The following is a 26855-nucleotide window of genomic DNA, read 5'->3' as shown; positions in this document are numbered from 1 at the left end:
AATGACGGAACAAACATGAAGAACAAGTCCACTTGAGTTTACAATGCACACAGTTTTTATGTATACTGACATGCTTCCCGAACGATTGCACAGTGATTTGTTATCATAAACAACAATTGTCAAATTAGTGAAATGATATAGTTTCTCTTCTTTTGTAGACTATTTAGTATTTACAAGTTTTAATTCCCGCCATTTTCCAGAGTCTAACACTATGCAAACAACTATAAATCCTATGACCTGAGATAACCTAAGAACCATAAAAGCTGAAGAATTGTCGTAGCAATGATCAAGAAAGCAATTGCAGCAGTTGTTGGAATAATTATATTACAGTTTATTGTTAAAACTCTGTAAGATTTTACATGTTCAAAAGGTTCAAAGTGTTGACATGTGACCAACAGACCAAGTACAAAATACATGAACAGTTCATGTAATGATAGTTCATTAGTTTACATGTATTTGGTCTGAATATACTTGTCTCATTTGGAGCATCCCATACCTCATAATATTTGTTAATGCATTTTTTTACGACACCTTTTATCCATAGGGACTTTAGTTCGGGTCAGTTATAATTATAGCGCCCATTATTCGTTGTAATGTGCATTTAAAAAAAATACTACGGTCCAATATTGTGTTGTATTATAAAAGTAAAGGCATACATTTTTGGTGTGACGGAATTGCTTCCCTTAGAAAACTTAGTAGATACTTAGTCAGCCGTAAGCGGTTGAGCTAAGGAAGTACTTCTTTAGCTCAGTTGGTTAGCGGGCTGCCTTGAAACACAGAGGTCCTGGGTTCGAGTCCGGTGGAGACAAGCAATTTTGTAATGAAATTCGTGCTCTCAGGTTACATTGGTGCCCAACAATAATAACCCACGGTTAGAAGAATTACCTAGCCAGGTTCAAATATAAATATAAAAAAAGATGAAAATATCATCATTATAGAGTATAATGACTCTTGAGGTAGGGGAAGTGTGACGAGATTGCTTCCCTTAGAAAACTTAGTAGATACTTAGTCAGCTGTAAGCGGTTGAGCTAAGGAAGTACTTCTTTAGCTCAGTCGGTTAGCGCGCTGCAGCTGTATAAGCTGTTGAGCTAAGGAAGTACTTCTTTAGCTCAGTCGGTTAGCGCGCTGCCTTGTAACACAGAGGTTCCGGGTTCGAGTTCCGGTGGAGACAAGCAATTTTGTAATGAAATTCATGCTCTCCGGTTACATTGGAAAATGCATGTAGAAGTGTGTTGGAAAGTAGAGGAATATGTTTTTTTTGTAAATGCAGGTAGACGATTAACAGGCTATGAATCTGACCTGTACAGTAGGCAAGTTCCTACGTTGCAGTTAACAGATTGAAGAGGAGTTATAATGGCTATATGTAAAAGGGTAGCAAGATCATACACAAATAAAATATGATCTGAAACATTAAAGTGCAAATGTTAATAAAGACCCGAAAACATTTTGGAATCTTTTAATAATGAAGATTCTGTACATTTTGCACTTGTAAGACCATCAAAGTTATCAGTTATTTAAAAAAAATCTAAACAAAACGAACGAGAGTTTTAACCCATTTCAAGGAAAAAATCGCAAATTTTTTTAAACATTATTTAATGATTTTCAAAAAATCAACAACAGAACAAATGACTTTCAGGAACACATTAAAACAAGTGAGATTGTAAAGGCAATTAAGTCCTTTAAAATAATGGGAAAAGCACAGCTACTGATCTTATTTCAAATGAAATGTTGAAAAATGGAATATCAGTCTTAAAAAACCCATTACAAAAGCTGTTTAACTTTATTTTAAATAACAGAAGTTTTCTAAAAGCTTGGAATGAATCATTTTTAGTACTTCTACATAAAAAGGGAAGTAAAAGTGACCCTGTTTATAGTATGTATTTAAATTTTTAAGAGATAATTATAAGGTACAATATTATATACATGAAGTAGAAAACATGAAAAAATTGGTAAGCCTTTTGAATTTATTGAATAAATTTTTATGCAGTATGCACTAGGACTGAAACATGTCTTTTCTGATTGATATCTCACAGTCACCTTTTAAAATACTAACTTTAAAAACTTCCCTCTTTTAAATATTTTTTTTTGTTTGTTTCAGACATACCTTGGAAATTTTTAAGTATGTGTATAACCATACACCAGGACCCTGCAGAATTGTTCCTGGAGAAGGTAATGTTCTTAAGTTTTCTATGTTGTGTCTTTGTGTATTACTGTGGATTCATTAATATTCGTTGGATACCAATTTTCGTTGATTTCCTGGGTACAGGTAAACCATGAAATTAAATGTTCAACGAATGATGAACTTCCTATAGGTTTGTATGCAGATGTAAGTAAAACCACGAAATTAAATATCCACGAATATGCAAGTTTTCCTTAATCCACGAAAATTGGTACCCACGAAAATAAATGAATCCACAGTATTATTTGTCTGTCTGTCTTTTTCTTTATTAGCCATGGCGTTGTCAGATTATTTTCAAACTATGAGTATGAGTTAGAATGTCCCTCTGGTATCTTTAAACCCATCTTTTATGACCTCAACTAATACTATTATGGCTTTTTTGATTAAAAATGCTTTTTTTTACTTCTGCAAATGGGAGGCTGAGTATTTGTGTGACATAGTGAATTAATTTATAAAAACTCATTCCTCGTACCATGGCTCATAATCTTACAGAGGTTTAAAAAACTGAATTTTAATGTGCGTATTGTTATGCGTTTACTTTTCTACATTGGTTAGAGGTATAGGGGGAGGGTTGAGATCTCACAAACATGTTTAACCCCGCCGCATTTTTGCGCCTGTCCCAAGTCAGGAGCCTTTGGCCTTTCTTAGTCTTGTATTATTTTAATTTTAGTTTTTTTGTGTACAATTTGGAAATTAGTATGGCGTTCAGTATCACTGAACTAGTATATATTTGTTTAGGGGCCAGCTGAAGGACGCCTCCGGGTGCGGGAATTTCTCGCTACATTGAAGACCTGTTGGTGACCTTCTGCTGTTGTTTTTTATTTGGTCGGGTTGTTGTCTCTTTGACACATTCCCCATTTCCATTCTCAATTTTATTAATAGTCTTAATACCAAAAAAGAACACACAAAACAGTTAGTATTTGATATGAAAGAAATGGGTTTTTTTTCTACAAAAGATATCTATTAGGATCCAAAATGAGCTTTTGAACCCATGGTAGAGCACCTTTATATAGAGAAAAAAGTTAAGTTTTGTTGCTTTAGGAGGCAGTTTTAACATATAATTTTCTTATTATATTTGATTACAGGAATTGGATATGAAGACATGGAGACATTACCTAATGGTTTAACACTTATTACATCAGTAAGTATAGTATTGTCATGAGTTATTGCCCTTGGTTAACATAGATTACAGGAATTGGGTATGAGGACCTGGAGACATTACCTAATTGTTTAACTCTTATTACATCAGTAAGTACAGTATTGCCATGAGTTATTGCCCTTGGTTAACATAGATTACAGGAATTGGGTATGAGGACCTGGAGACATTACCTAATTGTTTAACTCTTATTACATCAGTAAGTACAGTATTGCCATGAGTTATTGCCCTTGGTTAACATAGATTACAGGAATTGGGTATGAGGACATGGAGACATTACCTAATGGTTTAACTCTTATTACATCAGTAAGTACAGTATTGCCATGAGTTATTGCCCTTGGTTAACATAGATTACAGGAATTGGGTATGAGGACATGGAGACATTACCTAATGGTTTAACTCTTATTACATCAGTAAGTATAGTATTGCCCTGAGTTATTGCCCTTGGTAAACATAGATTACAGGAATTGGGTATGAAGACATGGAGACATTACCTAATGGTTTAACACTTATAATATCAGTAAGTATAGTATTGTTCTGAGTTATTGCCCTTGGTAAACATAGATTACAGGAATTGGATATGAGGACATGGAGACATTACCTAATGGTTTAACTCTTATTACATCAGTAAGTATAGTATTGCCATGAGTTATTGACCTTGATTCACATAGATTACAGGAATTGGATATGAGGACATGGAGACATTACCTAATGGTTTAACTCTTATTACATCAGTAAGTATAGTATTGCCATGAGTTATTGACCTTGATTCACATAGATTACAGGAATTGGATATGAGGACATGGAGACATTACCTAATGGTTTAACTCTTATTACATCAGTAAGTATAGTATTGCCATGAGTTATTGACCTTGGTTAACATAGATTACAGGAATTGAATATGAGGACATAGAGACATTACCTAATGGTTTAACTCTTATTACATCAGTAAGTATAGTATTGCCATGAGTTATTGACCTTGGTTAACATAGATTACAGGAATTGGATATGAGGACATAGAGACATTACCTAATGGTTTAACTCTTATTACATCAGTAAGTATAGTATTGCCATGAGTTATTGACCTTGATTCACATAGATTACAGGAATTGGATATGAGGACATGGAGACATTACCTAATGGTTTAACTCTTATTACATCAGTAAGTATAGTATTGCCATGAGTTATTGCCCTTGGTTAACATAGATTACAGGAATTGGATATGAGGACATAGAGACATTACCAAATGGTTTAACACTTATAACATCAGTAAGTATAGTATTGCCCTGAGTTATTGCCCTTGGTAAACATAGATAACAGGAACTGGATATGAGGACATAAAGACATTACCTAATGGTTTAACTCTTATTACATCAGTAAGTGTAGTATTGCCATGAGTTATTGCCCTTGGTTAACATAGATTACAGAAATTGGATATGAGGACATGGAGACATTACCTCATGGTTTAACTCTTATTACATCAGTAAGTATAGTATTGCCATGAGTTATTGCCCTTGGTTAACATAGATTACAGGAATTGGATATGAGGACATAGAGACATTACCTAATGGTTTAACACTTATAACATCAGTAAGTATAGTATTGTTCTGAGTTATTGCCCTTGGTAAACATAGATTACAGGAATTGGATATGAGGACATGGAGACATTACCTAATGGTTTAACTCTTATTACATCAGTAAGTATAGTATTGCCATGAGTTATTGACCTTGATTCACATAGATTACAGGAATTGGATATGAGGACATGGAGACATTACCTAATGGTTTAACTCTTATTACATCAGTAAGTATAGTATTGCCCTGAGTTATTGCCCTTGGTAAACATAGATTACAGGAATTGGGTATGAAGACATGGAGACATTACCTAATGGTTTAACACTTATAATATCAGTAAGTATAGTATTGTTCTGAGTTATTGCCCTTGGTAAACATAGATTACAGGAATTGGATATGAGGACATGGAGACATTACCTAATGGTTTAACTCTTATTACATCAGTAAGTATAGTATTGCCATGAGTTATTGACCTTGATTCACATAGATTACAGGAATTGGATATGAGGACATGGAGACATTACCTAATGGTTTAACTCTTATTACATCAGTAAGTATAGTATTGCCATGAGTTATTGACCTTGATTCACATAGATTACAGGAATTGGATATGAGGACATGGAGACATTACCTAATGGTTTAACTCTTATTACATCAGTAAGTATAGTATTGCCATGAGTTATTGACCTTGGTTAACATAGATTACAGGAATTGAATATGAGGACATAGAGACATTACCTAATGGTTTAACTCTTATTACATCAGTAAGTATAGTATTGCCATGAGTTATTGACCTTGGTTAACATAGATTACAGGAATTGGATATGAGGACATAGAGACATTACCTAATGGTTTAACTCTTATTACATCAGTAAGTATAGTATTGCCATGAGTTATTGACCTTGATTCACATAGATTACAGGAATTGGATATGAGGACATGGAGACATTACCTAATGGTTTAACTCTTATTACATCAGTAAGTATAGTATTGCCATGAGTTATTGCCCTTGGTTAACATAGATTACAGGAATTGGATATGAGGACATAGAGACATTACCAAATGGTTTAACACTTATAACATCAGTAAGTATAGTATTGCCCTGAGTTATTGCCCTTGGTAAACATAGATAACAGGAACTGGATATGAGGACATAAAGACATTACCTAATGGTTTAACTCTTATTACATCAGTAAGTGTAGTATTGCCATGAGTTATTGCCCTTGGTTAACATAGATTACAGAAATTGGATATGAGGACATGGAGACATTACCTCATGGTTTAACTCTTATTACATCAGTAAGTATAGTATTGCCATGAGTTATTGCCCTTGGTTAACATAGATTACAGGAATTGGATATGAGGACATAGAGACATTACCTAATGGTTTAACACTTATAACATCAGTAAGTATAGTATTGTTCTGAGTTATTGCCCTTGGTAAACATAGATTACAGGAATTGGATATGAGGACATGGAGACATTACCTAATGGTTTAACTCTTATTACATCAGTAAGTATAGTATTGCCATGAGTTATTGACCTTGATTCACATAGATTACAGGAATTGGATATGAGGACATGGAGACATTACCTAATGGTTTAACTCTTATTACATCAGTAAGTATAGTATTGCCATGAGTTATTGACCTTGATTCACATAGATTACAGGAATTGGGTATGAGGACCTGGAGACATTACCTAATGGTTTAACTCTTATTACATCAGTAAGTATAGTATTGCCATGAGTTATTGACCTTGGTTAACATAGATTACAGGAATTGAATATGAGGACATAGAGACATGACCTAATGGTTTAACTCTTATTACATCAGTAAGTATAGTATTGCCATGAGTTATTGCCCTTGGTTAACATAGATTACAGGAATTGAATATGAGGACATAGAGACATTACCTAATGGTTTAACTCTTATCACATCAGTAAGTATAGTATTGCCATGAGTTATTGCCCTTGGTTAACATAGATTACAGGAATTGAATACCAGGACATGGAGACATTACCTAATGGTTTAACTCTTATTACATCAGTAAGTATAGTATTGCCATGAGTTATTGACCTTGGTTAACATAGATTACAGGAATTGGATATGAGGACATAGAGACATTACCTAATGGTTTAACTCTTATCACATCAGTAAGTATAGTATTGCCATGAGTTATTGCCCTTGGTTAACATAGATTACAGGAATTGAATACAAGGACATGGAGACATTACCTAATGGTTTAACTCTTATTACACCAGTAAGTATAGTATTGCCATGAGTTATTGCCCTTGGTTCACATTGATTACAGGAATTGGGTATGAAGACATGGAGACATTACCTAATGATTTAAGGAGGCTCGAGGGTATAAGATTTTCAGAAAAAAAAACATTTATTTTTCATTACAAATTTTATTAATTACCTTTAGTAGTTGGTACTTTATCCTATGGTACAAAAATCATAACAAAAAATCATTTCCTGATTTTTTATTTCATTTTTAGCTCACCTGGCCCAAAGGGCCAAGTGAGCTTTTCCCATCACTTGGCGTCTGGCGTCCTGTGTCCGTCGTCTGTCGTCTGTCGTCGTTAGCTTTTACAAAAATCATCTCCTCTGAAACTACTGGGCCAAATTGAACCAAACTTGGCCACGGCTAAAAATAGAACATAGGGGTAAAATGCAGTTTTTGGCTTATAACTCTAAAACCAAAGCATTTAGAGCAAATCTTACACCTAGTTAAGTTGTTAATCAAGTCAATATCTATCTGCCCTGAAATTTTCAGATGAATTAGACAACCAATTGTTGGGTTGCTGTCCTCCAATTGGTAATTTTGAAAGAAATTTTGCCGTTTTTTTTTTTTATTATCTTGAATACTTTTATAGATAGCGATAAACTGTGAACAGCAATAATGTTCAGCAAAGTAAGATCTACAAATAAGTCAACATGACCTAAATGGTCAATTGACCCCTTAAGGAGTTATTGTCCTTTTACACAATTTTTAACAATTTTCATTAATTTGGTAACTTTATGTACATTTTTACCAAATATTTTTCTCTGTTACTAATGGTCAAAGTTCATTATAGATATAATTGTAAGAAGCAAGATCGTTCAGTAAAGTAAGAACTTCAAACACATCACCATCACCAAAATACAATTTTGTCATGAATCCATTTGTTTCCTTTGTTTAATATGCACATAGACCAAGGTGGGCGACACAGGCTCTTTAGAGCCTCTAGTTCTATTAAGTATAAGATAAAGTTCATTTATAGAAAATCCTATATTAAATAAAAAATTTGATTTAGACCCCTGAGCCCCCTTAACAATTATTACATCAGTAGGTATAGTATTGCCATGAGTTATTGCCCTTGGCTCACATAGATTAACGACTGAAAATGTCAAGGGGAACAAGTCATACAGTGAGGCAATTTATAGGTTCTTTTAACAGAAGGATGCCTGTAATTTAGATCTATAGTACTTTTAATGGACAGTGCAATTGTTTTGGTCTATATAACTTATGGGAATAATATAAAAATAGAAGATGTAGTATAATTGCAAATGAGACAACTCTCTACCTTTGACCAAATTACATGTAATGATGTTATTAACTTAGTCACTGTGATCACCACACCTTGAAGATTGCAATGAGTACTATGTGTAACATCTTTCATGGTCAAAAAATCATTTATCAATCTTTTGACTATCAAATTATTACCGTGGATTCATTTATTTTTGTTTGAATATTAATTTTTGTGGGTACAGTGGAACCATGAATTTGAATGTTCTATGATTACGATTTTTTTAAAGGAATGTCAATGAATGTCTGCAGACTTTCAAAACCATGGATTTGAATATCCCTGAACATGCAAGTTTCCCACAATCCAAGGAAATTGGTTACAGGTACCCACAAAAATTAATAAAACCACAAGTTGTAAGTTTCCCTCAATCCAAGAAAATTGGTTACAGGTACCCACAAAAATTAATGAATCCACAGTATGTAAGTTTCCCTCAATCCAAGAAAATTGGTTACAAGAAAATTGGTTACAGGTACCCAAAAAAATTAATAAATCCACAGCTTGTAAGTTTCCCTCAATCCAAGAAAATTGGTTACAGGTACCCACAAAAAATAATAAATCCACAGTTTGTAAGTTTCCCTCAATCCAAGAAAATTGGTTACAGGTACCCACAAAAAATAATAAATCCACAGTTTGTAAGTTTCCCTCAATCCAAGAAAATTGGTTACAAGAAAATTGGTTACAGGTACCCAAAAAAATTAATAAATCCACAGTTTGTAAGTTTCCCTCAATCCAAGAAAATTGGTTACAGGTACCCACAAAAAATAATAAATCCACAGTTTGTAAGTTTCCCTCAATCCAAGAAAATTGGTTACAGGTACCCACAAAAAATAATAAATCCACAGTTTGTAAGTTTCCCTCAATCCAAGAAAATTGGTTACAAGAAAATTGGTTACAGGTACCCAAAAAAATTAATAAATCCACAGTTTGTAAGTTTCCCTCAATCCAAGAAAATTGGTAACAGGTACCCACAAAAATTAATAAATCCACAGTATGTAAGTTTCCCTCAATCCAAGAACATTGGTTACAAGAAAATTGGTTACAGGTACCCAAAAAAATTAATAAATCCACAGTTTGTAAATTTTCCTCAATCCAAGAAAATTGGCAACAGGTACCCACAAAAATTAATAAATCCACAGTTTGTAAGTTTCCCTCAATCCAAGAAAATTGGTAACAGGTACCCAAAAAAATTAATAAATCCACAGTTTGTAAATTTCCCTCAATCCAAGAAAATTGGTAACAGGTACCCACAAAAATGAATAAATCCACAGTTTGTAAGTTTCCCTCAATCCAAGAAAATTGGTTACAGGTACCCACAAAAATTAATAAATCCACAGAATGTAAGTTTCCCTCAATCCAAAAAAATTGGTTACAAGAAAATTGGTTACAGGTACCCAAAAAAATTAATAAATCCACAGTTTGTAAGTTTCCCTCAATCCAAAAAAAATTGGTTACAGGTACCCACAAAAATTAATAAATCCACAGTTTGTAAGTTTCCCTCAATCCAAGAAAATTGGTTACAGGTACCCACAAAAATTAATAAATCCACAGTATGTAAGTTTCCCTCAATCCAAGAAAATTGGTTACAAGAAAATTGGTTAAAGGTACCCAAAAAAATTAATAAATCCACAGTTTGTAAGTTTCCCTCAATCCAAGAAAATTGGTTACAGGTAAAAAAATTAATAAATCCACAGTTTGTAAGTTTCCCTCAATCCAAGAAAATTGGTTACAGATACCCACAAAAATTAATAAATCCACAGTTTGTAAGTTTCCCTCAATCCAAGAAAATTGGTTACAGGTACCCACAAAAATTAATAAATCCACAGTTTGTAAGTTTCCCTCAATCCAAGAAAATTGGTTACAAGAAAATTGGTTACAGGTACCCACAAAAATTAATAAATCCACAGTTTGTAAGTTTCCCTCAATCCAAGAAAATTGGTTACAAGAAAATTGGTTACAGGTACCCACAAAAATTAATAAATCCACAGTTTGTAAGTTTCCCTCAATCCAAGAAAATTGATTACAAGAAAATTGGTTACAGGTACCCAAAAAAATTAATAAATCCACAGTTTGTAAGTTTCCCTCAATCCAAAAAAAATTGGTTACAGGTACCCACAAAAATTAATAAATCCACAGTTTGTAAGTTTCCCTCAATCCAAGAAAATTGGTTAAAGGTACCCACAAAAATTAATAAATCCACAGTTTGTAAGTTTCCCTCAATCCAAGAAAATTGGTAACAGGTACCCAAAAAAATTAATAAATCCACAGTTTGTAAATTTCCCTCAATCCAAGAAAATTGGTAACAGGTACCCACAAAAATTAATAAATCCACAGTTTGTAAGTTTCCCTCAATCCAAGAAAATTGGTTACAGGTACCCACAAAAATTAATAAATCCACAGAATGTAAGTTTCCCTCAATCCCGAAAAATTGGTTACAAGAAAATTGGTTACAGGTACCCAAAAAAATTAATAAATCCACAGTTTGTAAGTTTCCCTCAATCCAAAAAAAATTGGTTACAGGTACCCACAAAAATTAATAAATCCACAGTTTGTAAGTTTCCCTCAATCCAAGAAAATTGGTTACAGGTACCCACAAAAATTAATAAATCCACAGTATGTAAGTTTCCCTCAATCCAAGAAAATTGGTTACAAGGAAATTGGTTAAAGGTACCCAAAAAAATTAATAAATCCACAGTTTGTAAGTTTCCCTCAATCCAAGAAAATTGGTTACAGGTAAAAAAATTAATAAATCCACAGTTTGTAAGTTTCCCTCAATCCAAGAAAATTGGTTACAGATACCCACAAAAATTAATAAATCCACAGTTTGTAAGTTTCCCTCAATCCAAGAAAATTGGTTACAGGTACCCACAAAAATTAATAAATCCACAATTTGTAAGTTTCCCTCAATCCAAGAAAATTGGTTACAAGAAAATTGGTTACAGGTACCCACAAAAATTAATAAATCCATAGTTTGTAAGTTTCCCTCAATCCAAGAAAATTGGTTACAAGAAAATTGGTTACAGGTACCCAAAAAAATTAATAAATCCACAGTTTGTAAGTTTCCCTCAATCCAAAAAAAATTGGTTACAGGTACCCACAAAAATTAATAAATCCACAGTTTGTAAGTTTCCCTCAATCCAAGAAAGTTGGTTACAGGTACCCACAAAAATTAATAAATCCACAGTATGTAAGTTTCCCTCAATCCAAGAAAATTGGTTACAAGAAAATTGTTTAAAGGTACCCAAAAAAAATAATAAATCCACAGTTTGTAAGTTTCCCTCAATCCAAGAAAATTGGTTACAGGTAAAAAAATTAATAAATCCACAGTTTGTAAGTTTCCCTCAATCCAAGAAAATTGGTTACAGATACCCACAAAAATTAATAAATCCACAGTTTGTAAGTTTCCCTCAATCCAAGAAAATTGGTTACAGGTACCCACAAAAATTAATAAATCCACAATTTGTAAGTTTCCCTCAATCCAAGAAAATTGGTTACAAGAAAATTGGTTACAGGTACCCACAAAAATTAATAAATCCACAGTTTGTAAGTTTCCCTCAATCCAAGAAAATTGGTTACAAGAAAATTGGTTACAGGTACCCAAAAAAATTAATAAATCCACAGTTTGTAAGTTTCCCTCAATCCAAAAAAATTGGTTACAGGTACCCACAAAAATTAATAAATCCACAGTTTGTAAGTTTCCCTCAATCCAAGAAAATTGGTTACAGGTACCCACAAAAATTAATAAATCCACAGTATGTAAGTTTCCCTCAATCCAAGAAAATTGGTTAAAGGTACCCAAAAAAAATAATAAATCCACAGTTTGTAAGTTTCCCTCAATCCAAGAAAATTGGTTACAGGTACCCAAAAAAAATAATAAATCCACAGTTTGTAAGTTTCCCTCAATCCAAGAAAATTGGTTACAAGAAAATTGGTTACAGGTACCCACAAAAATGAATAAATCCACAGTTTGTAAGTTTCCCTCAATCCAAGAAAATTGGTTACAGATACCCACAAAAATTAATAAATCCACAGTTTGTAAGTTTCCCTCAATCTAAGAAAATTGGTTACAGGTACCCAAAAAAATTAATAAATCCACAGTTTGTAAGTTTCCCTCAATCCAAGAAAATTGGTTACAGATACCCACAAAAATTTAATAAATCCACAGTTTGTAAGTTTCCCTCAATCCAAGAAAATTTGTTACAAGAAAATTGGTTACAGGTACCCAAAAAAATCAATAAATCCACAGTATGTCCATTTCAAATAGAAATTAATAATAATGTATGAACAGTAAGTTCTTTTTTCTACAAGGATTTTTTGTTTTAGGGTCTTGTTATGCCCTCAGCTTCTCCTACAGTTCATGCATACCACAAGAAGCACAATAGAAAAGGAAGAATATATTTGTTTGATTTTAATCATCCAGATAAAGGCATAGAAGAACTTACTATTGTTGGAGACCAGTTCAACCAGTCTGATTTTGGTCCACATGGCATTAGTTTGTGGAAAGACAATAAAGGTAATGTTTGTGAACCAAAAAGTTCTGATCACTTTGTTTAAATTTATTTTAAAATCATTAAAAATACACAGATTTTACCAAAATTGAATACTAGTATATTGAAAGTGGTCTCATAACAAAAATGTATAACCACTCGTCCACTAACTTAATATCAAAATTTTGTATTCTATGAATCAACAGTATCTTTGTATAAAAAGTGTTTTCTATTATCACATTATATTTAGAAGTTACAATAATGTATTATTACTCTCATGGGAAAATTCAACTTCTTTGTAGGGTAAATAATACATTTATATAGAAAATGACATCTAGAGGTCAACTTATAGTCTTCAATGGCAGACTAGCACGTGTACCAGATGACAATTTAATTATTTATATTTGTATTTTTTTAAGATAAAGTTACAGTAATGGTGGTTAACCATGGATCCAAAGAGGATAGCCTAGAAAGGTTCCTGTTTATAGCTAAAGATAAACAGCTGAAGCATGTCCAGACTTACAGAGACCCAAACATACACTTGTAAGTGTTGAAGACACCAAGCAATTAAACAAATTATGAGGTGAAACTATTTGTAAATTTAGTTTGTTTTTCAATCTTTTGAAAATTTAAAACAGGAAATGTGTTTAAAAAATGCTATATTTAAAGATTAAGTTTTCCCATTATAAAATAAGAATGAAATGACGTGGTATAATGGCAAATGAGACAACTATCCACCACAAAGAATTTGACCCGGTTTAACACATTTGCTAGTTTTAAACCCTCCCCCTTACCCTGAACAGTGGTGTAACAGTACAACATAAGAACAAACTATCAGTTGAAGAAAAAAAGATAAAATACAAATCTGAAAGTACTTACAGTAAATGACAGTAAGTTCAAATCCAACTACCTTACAACTAATAAATAATCATGTTCTCTCAGACTAAAGTATCAATTATTACACATCCAACAGGTTTAGTGTAAACAGTAATGTGCTACATGGAATGATTTAATCTTCTTTGTACAAATTTATGTCTGTATTGAATTATTTCTCAATTTACTTGTAGAATGTAGATTTATGGTGTTTGTTTGACTGTCATTTCAGTATAAATGATGTAGCAATGGACAGTGATAATAGTTTTTACTTCACAAATTATGCCTACTATAAGAATGGACTTCTTCACCTATTAGAGATGGTCCTACCATTAGCCTACGGAAATCTGATGTATTATGATGGGAAAGCATACCACAAACAAGATGAAGGCTTTGTTACAACAAATGGTCTGATGTTATCACGTGATCAAAAGTAAAAACAAAACTCTCAACACTTCTTCCTTATATGATAGCATTTTTAGACCCCCGCTTTAAAAAAGGGGGGTATACTGTTTTACCTCTGTCTGTCGGTCCGCCCGTCCGTCAGTCAGTCCGTCCCATGAATATTTTTCGTCGCATTTTTCTCATGAACTACAATACAAGGATTTCTGAAATTTGGTTGCAGGGTTTATCTAAGTCAGCTATACCGTGTGATGTGTTTTCAGATTGATCACTTGACAACTTCCTGTTTACCGAACACTTGTATGATTTTACACATGATAGCCAGGTTGAAAATTTTCGTCACACTTTTCTCAGGAACTACAATACAAGGATTTCTGAAATTTGGTTTCAGGGTTTATCTAAGTCAGCTGTACCGTGTGATGCGTTTTCAGATTCATCACTTGACAACTTCCTGTATACCGAACACTTGCATATTTTTACACTATTTATTTTTTCGTCGCATTTTTCTCAGGAACTACAATACAAGGATTTCTGAAATTTGGTTTCAGGGTTTATCTAAGTCAGCTATACAGTGTGACACCTTTTCAAATTGATCACTTGACAACTTCCTGTTTACTTAACACTTGTATGATTTTACACATGAAAGCCAAGTTGAAAATTTTCGTCTCACTTTTCTCAGGAACTACAATTTAAGGATTTCTGAAATTTGGTTTCAGGATTTATATAAGTCAGCTATACAGTGTGATGCGTTTTCAGATTCATCACTCAACAACTTCCTGTTTACCGAACACTTGCATATTTTTACACTATTTATATTATCCACTTGCGGCAGGGGTATCATCAGTGAGCAGTAGCTCGCAGTTTCACTTGTTAGCACTGTTTTGTACTAGCTTATTATTGACCAAGTAAATTAATTGCAGATGTCAACGGTATGGAATGAAAAATCCTCTCTTTTGTCGTAAATATTAGTATGGAGTTTAATATATTTATTTTTAAACACAAAAAATATATTAACTATAGTGAAATGCCCCGTACATGGTCTCTAGGTAGAAATCATCAGATTTTCATTATCACAACTACTGGTAGCACTTTAGCTAATATACGATTGCAGGAAAATAATATTCCAGGTTGTACAAGATCACAAACATAAACTTTAGTGTTCTTAAGTACCTGTAAAAAGACTGAACACAGTGCTTTATTGATATGTCAAATATAAATTGTTGCAAATATGTAAAACTTTTGATTTTAATTATTACACTATAGTACTATATCAAGTAATTAAGAAAATTGCAAAATTAAATCACTGAAGTGGATTGACTAAAAGTTATATTTCGCGATTTTTCACTTTTCATCTTATATGTTCATAATACCATAAAAAATATATTCACCAAGTTTTATTTTGATATGAAATCTAATAAAGAAGAAAATCGGGAATTATTAATTTTATTTTTTGAAACTTCCTGACTTATGTGACGTAGTTTAAGTCTTTGATGCATGCCGGGAGTGAAAATATCTCATTTAAGTCTTGTTCGTTAACCATATAATAACGCGATTTAAAGCGCATCGGCGACTTTTGGTGTAGCTATTAACTAACGAAAAATAAGTGATTGCCATGCAACTTTTAAAATTAGATCGTGTGGATTTTTTAAAACGAATTTTAATAATAAAAGTAAATCATACAATAGAACATTTTTATGATTTTTTTTCTAAAAATACTTTAAACAAACATATTAAACTGACATGATTGATAGTGTATTAAAAATACATGTTTGTATTCTGACCTTTTTGCTTCATTCCAGCAATCATTTTCACTTGCTTGTACGGTGGAAACAATAAAATGTCAACAAAATTTATACATAATCAGGAATGTCCTTCTTAAATACTCTTCGTCTCACACCGTAACTATATATAATACTTTAGCTATTTGACCAATGATGTATAAAAAAAAAATGAACAAATTAAATGTCATCTTTCCCTATTTTTTAATGTAATTATAAGTCTGTTTCAACTGGCAAGAATACCACTAAAGCGGACAAGCAGTTTATTCTTTAAATTGCTGTCATTGAATATCAAGAGAGAAAATAAATCCCGAAATTGATTTGAAACTTTGATACTCTATAGTTTTCCTGGAAAATATTCACATCCCTCGGTATTAGTGTACATCCAGTTGCGTATATATATATCATGCATGTCGGAACAATTGTGATGACGGCGAATTTCTTCCTTTTTGCGAGAACAATCTAATTGATATATAAATGTCCATAACTTTGATGAGCCAAATAAAGTTATATATCGACCTGTATTTAAATCTCTTCTTCTTCTTCTTTTGGTATACAATAGTAAATCGACATTTGATGATTACATACTGTTGGCATACGTGGACTTATCATTTTACAAAACTTTTACCCCAATTTACACAAAATGTATGTTTCTTTCTTATGTTCTATGTATACATATGGAGCTGGCATGTCAGTTAACTGCTAGTAGTCTGTTGTTATTTATGTATTATTGTCATTTTGTTTATTTTTTTTTTGGTTACATCTTCTGACATCAGACTCGGACTTCTCTTGAACTGAATTTTAATGTGCGTATTGTTATGCTTTTACTTTTCTACATTGGTTAGAGGTATAGGGGAGGGTTGAGATCTCACAAACATGTTTAACCCCACCGCATATTTGCGCCTGTCCCAAGTCAGAAGCCTCTGGCCTTTGTTAGTGTTGTATTATTTAAATTTTAGTTTCTTGTGTACTATTTGGAAATTAGTATGGCGTTCATTATCACTGAACTAGTATATATTTGTTTAGGGGCCAGCTGAAGGACGCCTCCGGGTGCGGGAATTTCTCGCTGCATTGAAGACCTGTTGGTGACATTCTGCTGTTGTTTTTTTATTTGGTCGGGTTGTTGTCTCTTTGACACATTCCCCATTTCCATTCTCAATTTTATGTATATATTTTAATTTGCAAAGTTACGTAACTTATAATCCAGGCATATATACGAATGGTCGACAAGTGCGTACATTTTTTTAAATCAATATTTGTAGCCTTCACCATTGACAACAAGTATATATTACATTTTACCAAAGTTACCCTTGGAAAAAATATGTATAAAGAAAGGTTATTCATAAACAAGCGTATGAGTTTAGTTATATCACTTTCGGACATGCAAGATAGAGATATATATTATACACCTTATAGTTCAAAATGGAAAGTTATAAGTTATCGGCCGTGTACACTTATCAATACACTTAGAAGTGAAACAATGCATGAATTTGCAAACTTGACAGGAAATCGCTTGAATACCTGGACGTGTCACCTCACACCCTCTACAATACCTTTAGCCATACAGGTGATCAGTGGAGCGAAGATCCTAATTTATTTGAATAAAGTTTATTACATAAAAGAATTATGAACTAATTAGATTTCCAAAAACAATTCAAGTTTCACAGAAGACTTATTTATGATTTGAAATTTTGACTTTTTCACTAATTCCTATATTATCAGTCTAAAAATAACAGATCATGGTTATTTAAAAAAAAAAAGAAGAACATTTTCCGTATCAAGTTAGTTTAAAACTAGTTAACTAGTCGGATAAAACAACCGTACGATTGACGAGATATCAACACGCAATTACGACTAAATCAGGCTACTGTAGTCTTGGTCCTTAGACATATCGTGACTGCAAATCGGAGAAGGTGACAAAATGGCCGACCGCAGAGAATTGATACTCCAAATTTAAAATCGATGGTGATCTCTTATCTAGCAGAATAAAACTTTAATGTCTATGAATTTGAGCATTTTTTTACAGAATAAACATAATATAAATTTTTGATTTTTTGCGAAGTTCCCCTTTATAGATACAATGTAGCTTGAAATAGATAAATAGATTTATTTACAGGCTTACAAAACTTTGGCATCTCCACTCTTTTTCAGATATTTGTACATGGCAGAGCCAGCCCCAAAGAAATTCCATACTTTTAAAAGGCAGAAAAATGGAACAGTTAAAAGATACCAGGTATTACAGTTTTATTTTTATTCTCCCCAAGTCAATTTTCTATTATAATTATTATTAATGTAGAAATGTTTGCTGATTTGGTCAAATTGGTACATAAATTCCCTTTATAATTTTTGTGAATGATTCTAACACTGTAAAAATTAAAGTGGATAGAGCCAATGACTGCTATTTGAACTGAAGTAGAACTTAAAACTGTGGCCTTTAAATAAGCCTTGTTTAAATTTATATGGTTGAAATGGTTCAATGATGGCAGTGGAACTATTTTAGGATTTTGATAACTCTTTGACTGAAATAGATTTGGCTTGTTTAAATTTCATAAAGTTTTGACACAATAATATCTTTAACATGCTGACAAAAATATCAAAACTTTTCTCAAAATTTGATCCACACAATACCAGAAATAATTTGGTTGGATCAAGGATTTGTATAGATTTGTCTAACTATACAAATCCTTGGTTGGATTTATAAAGCAAATTGACAATTTTATTGATTGTTGAAAAGCTTGATCTCTCCTTATTATTAGTGAATGATTAAAACACTCAGCTGATTTTTAGGAGTTAACTCCCTTACATGTTCTGTACCCCCTTAATTTGATTGTGTGATGCATGTGTTAGTTGTACACTGCACAGTACAAAAACCAACATTTTACACATAAATACATGAATAAATGATAAAGTATTTATTTCAGGAATTTGATGTAAAAACAGGAATAGACAATCCCACTTTGGATAAAGATGGTAATGTGCTGCTCGGTGCTCATCCAATAGCATGGCAAATCTTAAAACATTTAGATGATCCAGAAAGTCAAGCACCTTCACAGGTAATGTATATGTGTGGAAAAACTGAAAAGCTGATGATTTTTTTTTATGTCAATTAATTAACATGAAAAACCTTGACCTATCTGGATGGCTCATGAAGTTCAACGCAGACAAATGCAATGTCATGACCATCAGCAAGAAAAGAAAGCCAATCACAAATGATTATATCCTTCATGGCCATGTACTGGAAAGAGTATCAGACGCAAAATATATTGGAGTTACAATCAGCTCAGATTTAAATTGGAGTACCCATGTACATAACATCTGCCAAAAAGCAAATAAAACTATTGGGTTCTTAAAAAGAAATCTTAACATCAGTAACAAACAACTAAAAGAAAATGCATACAAGTCATTAGTCAGACCAACACTAGAATATGCAAGCACAGTCTGGGACCCCCATCAACAAAACAACAAGAAAAAAATTGAGATGGTACAACGCAGAGGGGCTAGGTATGTTACTAACAAATACCGTAACACATCATCAGTAGACGCCATGATAAAACAACTCGAGTGGCAACAATTAGAAGAGAGAAGAACAACAACAAGGATGTGCATGATGTACAAAATTACTAACTGCCTAGTTAATATAGATGCAACATCTAGGCTCATTCCAACAAGCCGAGCATCAAGAACAACTAGGACTGGATGTTTCCAGGTTCCTCTTTGCAGAACGGATATAAGGAAAATGTCATTCTATCCAAAATCTATACGGGAATGGAATGCCTTACCACTTTCAACTACCACCGCTCCGAGTCTTGAATGCTTCAAGGCTCGGCTAACAAAATAGACCTAAACACTTGTTTTTAATGAGCACCTGTATATAGGATTTTAACTTTCACAAAATGTAAATATATTAAATTTTCTTTGGACTTTCATGCGCAACACACAGTGGCAGAATAATCAGACAGTTGATTGCGGCCCCTTAACTGGAAGAAGAAGGCTTTTTTTTGTTCAGGATATATATTTATCTGAATAAAGGACTTGAAATTAAACTTCAAGAAGTAATCTGATTGCACAAAAAAAAAAACACAGCGTAAAATCTCGATCAAAAGACTATTGTCTGTGTGATATGTCGAGCTTTTAATCAGTTAAAATCAAAATGTTTGTGTCACAAAAAATTTAAAACCTCCCTAGTACCTGTTTAAGGTGAAATATTTGCTAGTGGTTGATAATGCTACACTTGTGTATTGATCACTTTTGAAATTTATACTTTTGAATACTTATATTACATTTTAACTTACAGGTGATTAAACTTCACATGAAAGATGGAGTTGTGACTAAGATGACCGAAGTTTTAAGTGATGATGGTCAACTCCTGAGTGGATCTACAGTGGCCTCTCTTTATAAGGACGCTATGTTGGTAGGAACGGTTCAACATAAGTTGTTGTTTTGTGAAGTACGTTGGATGGATTGATTGTGTTACTTTGTTTTCCATGCAGCTAATGAGTAAAATGAAATCCCATTGCATGAAACATATTCATGCATGTATACACATGAATAGCAGTTCCATGACGAAGAATATATCTGCTTTTATTGTGTTTTGGGAAAGCCATGAAAAGTAAACTTTCAGTTTGAGATCAAGGTTCGTGTACTGTTGATTCATTATAATTTTTGGAATGCCAGGGGCGTAGCTAGGTACTTGGTCAACTGTAGGCACCAATCGGCAGGGGGTCTGGGGGCCGCTGAAGGCCCCCAGTAGGTCCAGGGCAGAGCCCTGGTAGGGGGTTCAGGGGGCGAAGCCCCCCGACGGAAAACGGTTTTCAGTGTTTTAGCTGCAAAATTTTATGTAAAAAATATTAAATTTATTGGTTATTTAATCAAGAAAATTATAATATACACGATGAAAAGTTCGAAGAATTATGAATAATTTACCATAACATCTGACTGGTGAATTAAATATAAACGCAGTACAAACGGAAATATTTATATAAAAAATATTTACAATATGCATTGCATTAGTGTATCCTTTTGATTAAGCAGTCCACCCACCCTGTTTGGTATTTTCATATCTCTGATAAATACCCTTAATTTGATTTTTAGTACATATTGACGATCGTTCATTAAAAAAATAGGCACGTAAATAATGATATTACTATATAATAAAACTATCCTTTTGGCTAGACATCAACCATCAAGTTTTTGATTCTTAAGCCATCACCGAAGCCACACAAACACATACACACATAGTCGATGCCTGGCTTATGCAAAAGTTTTGTTCTGTTCATACTATCGTAACAAAATTTAAGAAATTCATATATCTTTTCATAAATACTTATGCAAGTTCAGGATTTTCATAAATATTTATGCAAGTTCAGGACAATTTTTTTTTTTTTACAATAAATACAACAGGGAGCTAGGTCCTGTAATAGGTGTCGTACGGGACGAAGTTCTGGAAATTTTAAAATGCCATGCATTACATCGGAAAATGATGGATTATTGGATAGGAGCAGAAACTTTGCCTTTCAGTAGACCAACTACGAACTCATCAAAGAGTAGCATTCTCTCTACAGCTAAGCGTCGGATTTACTGTCCCCATTCTGACCAGACGTGACTGTATTTATACATCCCACACAGCCAAACAGACGACCAACATTGGCAAGGGTTTTTATTGTAGATCGGGTGAAGACAAAGTGGATAGCTAGTTGAAAACTAACAACAACTATAATTAAAAAAATCATGTCTCTAAATTGAGGTTCATTCAAGTTTTTATTGACAGAGGTGTCTGAACCAAAGTTTTTGTTTAGTTTCTATATAAGTACGTTAAATCATATATAACATTTAATTATATCCAATATTCCATTCATTCACTAACTTAAGGACGAGAGACTGGTGTACAAAATTTTTAATGACATTCGTCATCGATGATTAAAGAGTTTTGGCATCTTCACTGGCGTTCATCTACGAATAACGTTGTTTATTATTTTTTTAATAAAAAAAATATTTGTGCAAAAATTATGTGTAGGCACGTGCCTATAGTGCCTAACGGCAGCTACGCCCCTGAATGCCAATTTTCGTAAGTGAACAATGTATCTAAATGTTTAACAAAGTACAAATTTTGTATGACTTGTATGCAAACCTTAGTAAATCCACGAAATCAGTATTTAGTCCATAAATAACACCTTTTTCAGGGGTATCTGCTCAGTTTAAACAAATTTTATTGTCCAAAAAACATTGACAATAGGATTAGACACAAGTTTTGCAACTTAGAATGTCTTCTCCATACTGTATCTGCTTTATGGTGCATGCTAACATAAAAACATATAAACAGTTGTACAATTATTCATTATCATGTATATAAATATTGAGTGATCCACCATGTCATAATCAAAAACACAGAAATTGTCAAAGTTGATCCTTCAAAATATACACTAAAATGTGATACAAACATTTAAGAAATTTGATGGAATTTTTTACATTGAATATCAAAAGTAATTTGTTTTTTAAGTTTAATTATGGTATATGTACAGAAATATATTTTTATTATGTGATAAGTGGTGAACAGTATATTTGAAGACCTTCTTGACTTGCAATGTTTTTTTTCGGTGATATAAATCAAATCAAATATAAAATCAAACAATCTGACATGGTCCCACAGGGGGCATTTACAGTTAAGGAATAACAGTACTGTAGTTGAAGAGTTGCCACCGTAAATTGTAGATTTGACGGTCGAAAATGCAGTTTTACTGGCGACGCGTAGCGGAGACAGTAAAACGGAGATTTGCGACTGTCAAATCAAAATTGACTGTGGCAACTCTTCAACTACAGTACTGTTATTCAGATTCTAATGCATTACAAAAAAAATAATACGATAAAACTTGAAAAAAAGGTCTAAATTTGACAAATAAAAAAAATCCGCGAAACTTCATGAATGATTTTGGCGCAAAGACATCATGGCTAAACGTGACGTCATACAAATGAAAACTTACAAACTGGAGATTATTACGTTACCTGTAAGATTCAAATTTGGATAAAATTACATTAAAATGGGGAATTCGAGGTAGGTGTTGTTTTATTTTCGATTATATAGTAGTAATTGAACATTTGTTGATTCAACAATTCCAAATGGCGGGTCCATCCTTAGTTACGCCTGGTCAACTGTGGATTTGACGGCAACTTTTAGCCAATGAAAAATATTGTTACATAAAAATTGCATTAGAATTAATAATTATAATACATGTACTGACAAATAGAGCACCAATTATAAGACATTGTACAGCATATAATGTCATTATGTGACAGATATCATAAAAGATGTAAGAAAATAACAATAGTAAAAGAGAAAAAAAATGTCTATATGAATAAACATATAGAATATAGAGCTAGAAAAAAAATATTCAAGCCAATGTTTTCAAATTATTTGAAATTAAAATATGTAAAGAATTTCAAATATTGCAGATTTATTTTTTTATATATTTTAAGATTCCAATATTTATTAACAATTAATATGTATTGACTTTTTGTGAATTTTCATGTTAGTGAGAGAGAAAAAATGTTGTGAACAATGAATTATGAAGTAGATATATATTAGATATAAATATATATAATATTATACATGACAGAAAAGTTAAGAACTCTTTATGCAGTGCTTACAAGCACATTATTTATAAATTTATACAAATTTTCACTTCAATCAGGTAAAAAAGTATAATTACGTCATGCCAAACATTAGTCCATTACTTCCACACAAAATATTAAGACAGGATCTACAAAAAATCGTAATGGCAAGTATTAATTAATGGTCTTTGCATTTTTTTGTTTAGCAAATATGTATATGTCATTTGCAGTCATAAATTTTAAAATCAGTTGGAAACTTTAGGTTAATAAAATAATATATGATCTGGCAGCTGCCTCTCCATTTCTGTGAAAGGATTTGTATGATTTATTTGATTTATATGAATTATTTGATGATAACTCACATTTTGTTGTCTTTTAATATTTGTGTTTGCAGTTGCACTTTGTAACTCAGCAGTGAACAATACTTTTTCCTCAATGTAAATGCTTGCCATGACTAGTTACTTTTGTTTTATTTCTTAAGGTTGGAAATCCTGTAATTTTGTTTATTGCAATTTTTGATTATTTTTGGATAATAAAATAAATAAAGGATTTTGATACACATTTTTGTGTTGATTATATATTTGTTTACAGTCAAAACTTAGACACAATTTACATATTTTGTAATACGAATAGTGTATTCCTTATACATGTAGTTATAATTTTTAATATGAGATATTATAAGTTTTATTAAGTGATAATTATTATGCCTGCTTTTAAAAGAAAAGATGATTGACTTTAAATATCACGAAATCATATATTAAGGAAAGGAAAATGACATGATTGTCTGGCAATTTGTTTGTGTGTTGTATGCTTCAATTTTCCCCCTGACTAGACATATGATTTAAAGGTCAACTAAAGGCCAGTTAAGGTCAGTTGTTCCCTAAACTTGTTGTTCATTATAAAACAAAGGTATGTGTATGTATAAAGCTAGAAGCTGTAACATCCACAATTGTATTGTAGTTATCAAGATTGTATGCCTAGTATTGCAATTTATGCTGTCAGAGAGAAAATCAAATCTTGAAATTCTTGCTGTTCTGTAGTTTGAAAACTTTGATTGATTTCTAGTAATTTGTGTTTGATGTATATTTTTTACACTGTGTTTTGATAAAAATGCTTTACATTGTTTTATTATAATAATCAAAAGAATTCAAGTGATTGTTTTCCTTAGTGCTGTTTATGTTAATATGATAATAATTTTAGTTTTAGCAATGACCTTGAATTGTTATTGATGTGAACATATTGTTGTGATACATAATAAGAGTTACATTTTATGTATTTATTAAAATATGTAATACATCTATATACATTTGTAAATTAAAAAGCTTTTGAAATACTTTTCAATGGGGCTGCTTCATTTGTTCTAGGTCGGGCTATGCCCGGTTCGCCCTATCACGTGACCGGGTTAAATATGGCTGAAAATAAAACGAGTGGAACCGGCTGATTTAAAGATGGCGACAGAAGTTCAAATTTATACATTTTTGCTTTCTAAGCTAGGGAATATAAAATATGAACCTATTAACAATAAATATATATTTTTAAGATGCAGTCTTTTTTTCTGAGGCCTTATTCATCATAAAAACGTTTCTCCGAGATAATTTTATAAATTTGAAATTAAAATATAGCATGGCAATTTAATATCGTCGTAGTGGACTAATTCAGTATCATGCATCATACTAGTCTGATTGACAAAAATCAATATTCACCTTTTAAATTCCGCTAATTTATCTAAATTTGCACTTTCCGCCATACTTTTATGACCGGCTGATTGCTTGCCGGTTAGTGTACACCGGCGAGAGCGGCGTATGCCTATTTGCGCCGGCGGCTGATTTTACAGCAAATGAAGCGACTGTGCCTATACCGGAAGCGTCAACCGGGCTAAGCCGGGCTAAGCCGCTGTGGCAAATGAAGTACTACCATTAATGTAAATTGTAATTGAGTGAAAATGCCTCCATTTCAGTTTTCGGGATTAGTTTTGTTTCACAGAATATTCATGATTGAGCAATAGTCTTTTAAAGTGTTTCATTCATTAAAGTGACAGGAATACGTCCATAGTTATCAAAGGTAGTACTGGTCCCTGACTTATAATATGATACACCAGACACACGTTTCATCTGCATAAGACTCATCAGTGCTTCTTTTACTTTAGGGGTCCCTATACTTTAGAGTTAAGGTTCAGTCATGGTTATGGTTTAAAATAGCTTAGGGGATGTTCTAGGCTAGGGTTAGGTTTTAGGGTTAGGGCTAGTGGTGATTTAGGTATTGGTTAGGGTTAGGTTTGTGATGGGGATTGTTAAATATAGCTCTATATGGGTTGGGACCCCTAAAGTAAAAGAAGGCCTATAAAATCAGATCAAAATTGTTAGAAAGACATGTGATAAAATTGAGAATAGAAATGGGAAATGTGTCTAAGAGACAACAACCCGACCATAGAAAAAACAACAGCAGAAAGTCACCAACAGGTCTTCAATGTAGCCAGAAATTCCCGCACACAAATGTCATATAGGAGAGTTTGGATTGGGTTTCATTTCTGTATTCTTTAATTTTTTGGGTCATTTTTTCTCTATCATTAAAAAAATATATCTTGCCATGAAATTCATCTGCAATTCTTTGATTTCTTTATTCTGCACATTTTTAATTTTTAGCTCACCTGGCCCAATGGGCCAAGTGAGATTTTCTCATCACTTACCATCCATCGTCTGGCATCTGTCATTGATCATGAACTTTTACATAAATCTTCTCTGAAACTACAAAGCCCAATTAAACTAACTGACTAAGAGGGGGCCTGCTCCATTCATACTTCAGTGATTCCCTATATAATCAACCATTTTTTCACACAAAAGGGGAGGGGGGGGGGGGGGGCTGAAAAACCCTCTAAATTGGATCTGCCTCTGCTGATTCCAATTATAGATGCACTGATATAAACATGATTATGGTTGTTTGTTTGGTTCATACAATATTAACATTACAACAGAACTATAAAACACTGTCAAACAAGGAGGAGGTATATAGCTAGTTATAAAGCCAGACCTATCTCGCCATTTTCGTTGGAAAATCCAAGTTCAAATTAAGATTAAGTCAACATTTCACAGCTATTGTCAATTTTTCTTGTTGGTTGAAAAACGTCGGATATGTCAGTTTTTAGCTCGTCTCCCTTTTTGAATTTACATTGAATTTGCAATTTGTGTTATTTTTGAGATAAATGTTGCATGAAATGCATCAAAATCCTATG

At 32.6% G+C, this 26855-nt stretch overlaps 1 protein-coding gene across 2 annotated transcripts; it reads left to right on the top strand.

The window, feature by feature from the left end:
• Positions 1-5: 5 nt before the first annotated feature.
• Positions 6-25535, top strand: LOC134711528 (serum paraoxonase/arylesterase 1-like). Of its 2 annotated transcripts, XM_063572159.1 has the most exons (9): positions 6-347; positions 2099-2169; positions 3265-3320; positions 12805-12994; positions 13388-13511; positions 14074-14274; positions 18173-18254; positions 18943-19074; positions 20316-25535. In XM_063572159.1, exons 1-9 carry the CDS (start codon positions 283-285, stop codon positions 20484-20486), a joined length of 1092 nt encoding a protein of 363 aa, XP_063428229.1. In that variant the 5' UTR covers positions 6-282; the 3' UTR covers positions 20487-25535. The 2 variants fall into 2 exon arrangements, with proteins under 2 accessions (XP_063428229.1, XP_063428231.1); XM_063572161.1 differs by lacking the exons at positions 6-347; positions 2099-2169; positions 3265-3320 and adding an exon at positions 6479-6530.
• Positions 25536-26855: the final 1320 nt, after the last annotated feature.

This window comes from Mytilus trossulus, chromosome 3 (genome assembly GCF_036588685.1).
Source record: "Mytilus trossulus isolate FHL-02 chromosome 3, PNRI_Mtr1.1.1.hap1, whole genome shotgun sequence".
NCBI lineage: Eukaryota > Metazoa > Mollusca > Bivalvia > Mytilida > Mytilidae > Mytilus > Mytilus trossulus.
Note: the sequence above shows the minus strand (reverse complement) of the source record. Positions and strands in the feature narration are given on the sequence as shown.

Bases quoted from the DNA above. Each gene is read 5' to 3' on its own strand.
- LOC134711528 (XM_063572159.1), top strand. From the start codon at position 283: ATGATCAAGAAAGCAATTGCAGCAGTTGTTGGAATAATTATATTACAG. The intron at 14,275-18,172 runs GTAAAAACAAAA...ACTCTTTTTCAG, and splicing joins ATGTTATCACGTGATCAAAA to ATATTTGTACATGGCAGAGC. The intron at 19,075-20,315 runs GTAATGTATATG...TTTAACTTACAG, and splicing joins AAAGTCAAGCACCTTCACAG to GTGATTAAACTTCACATGAA.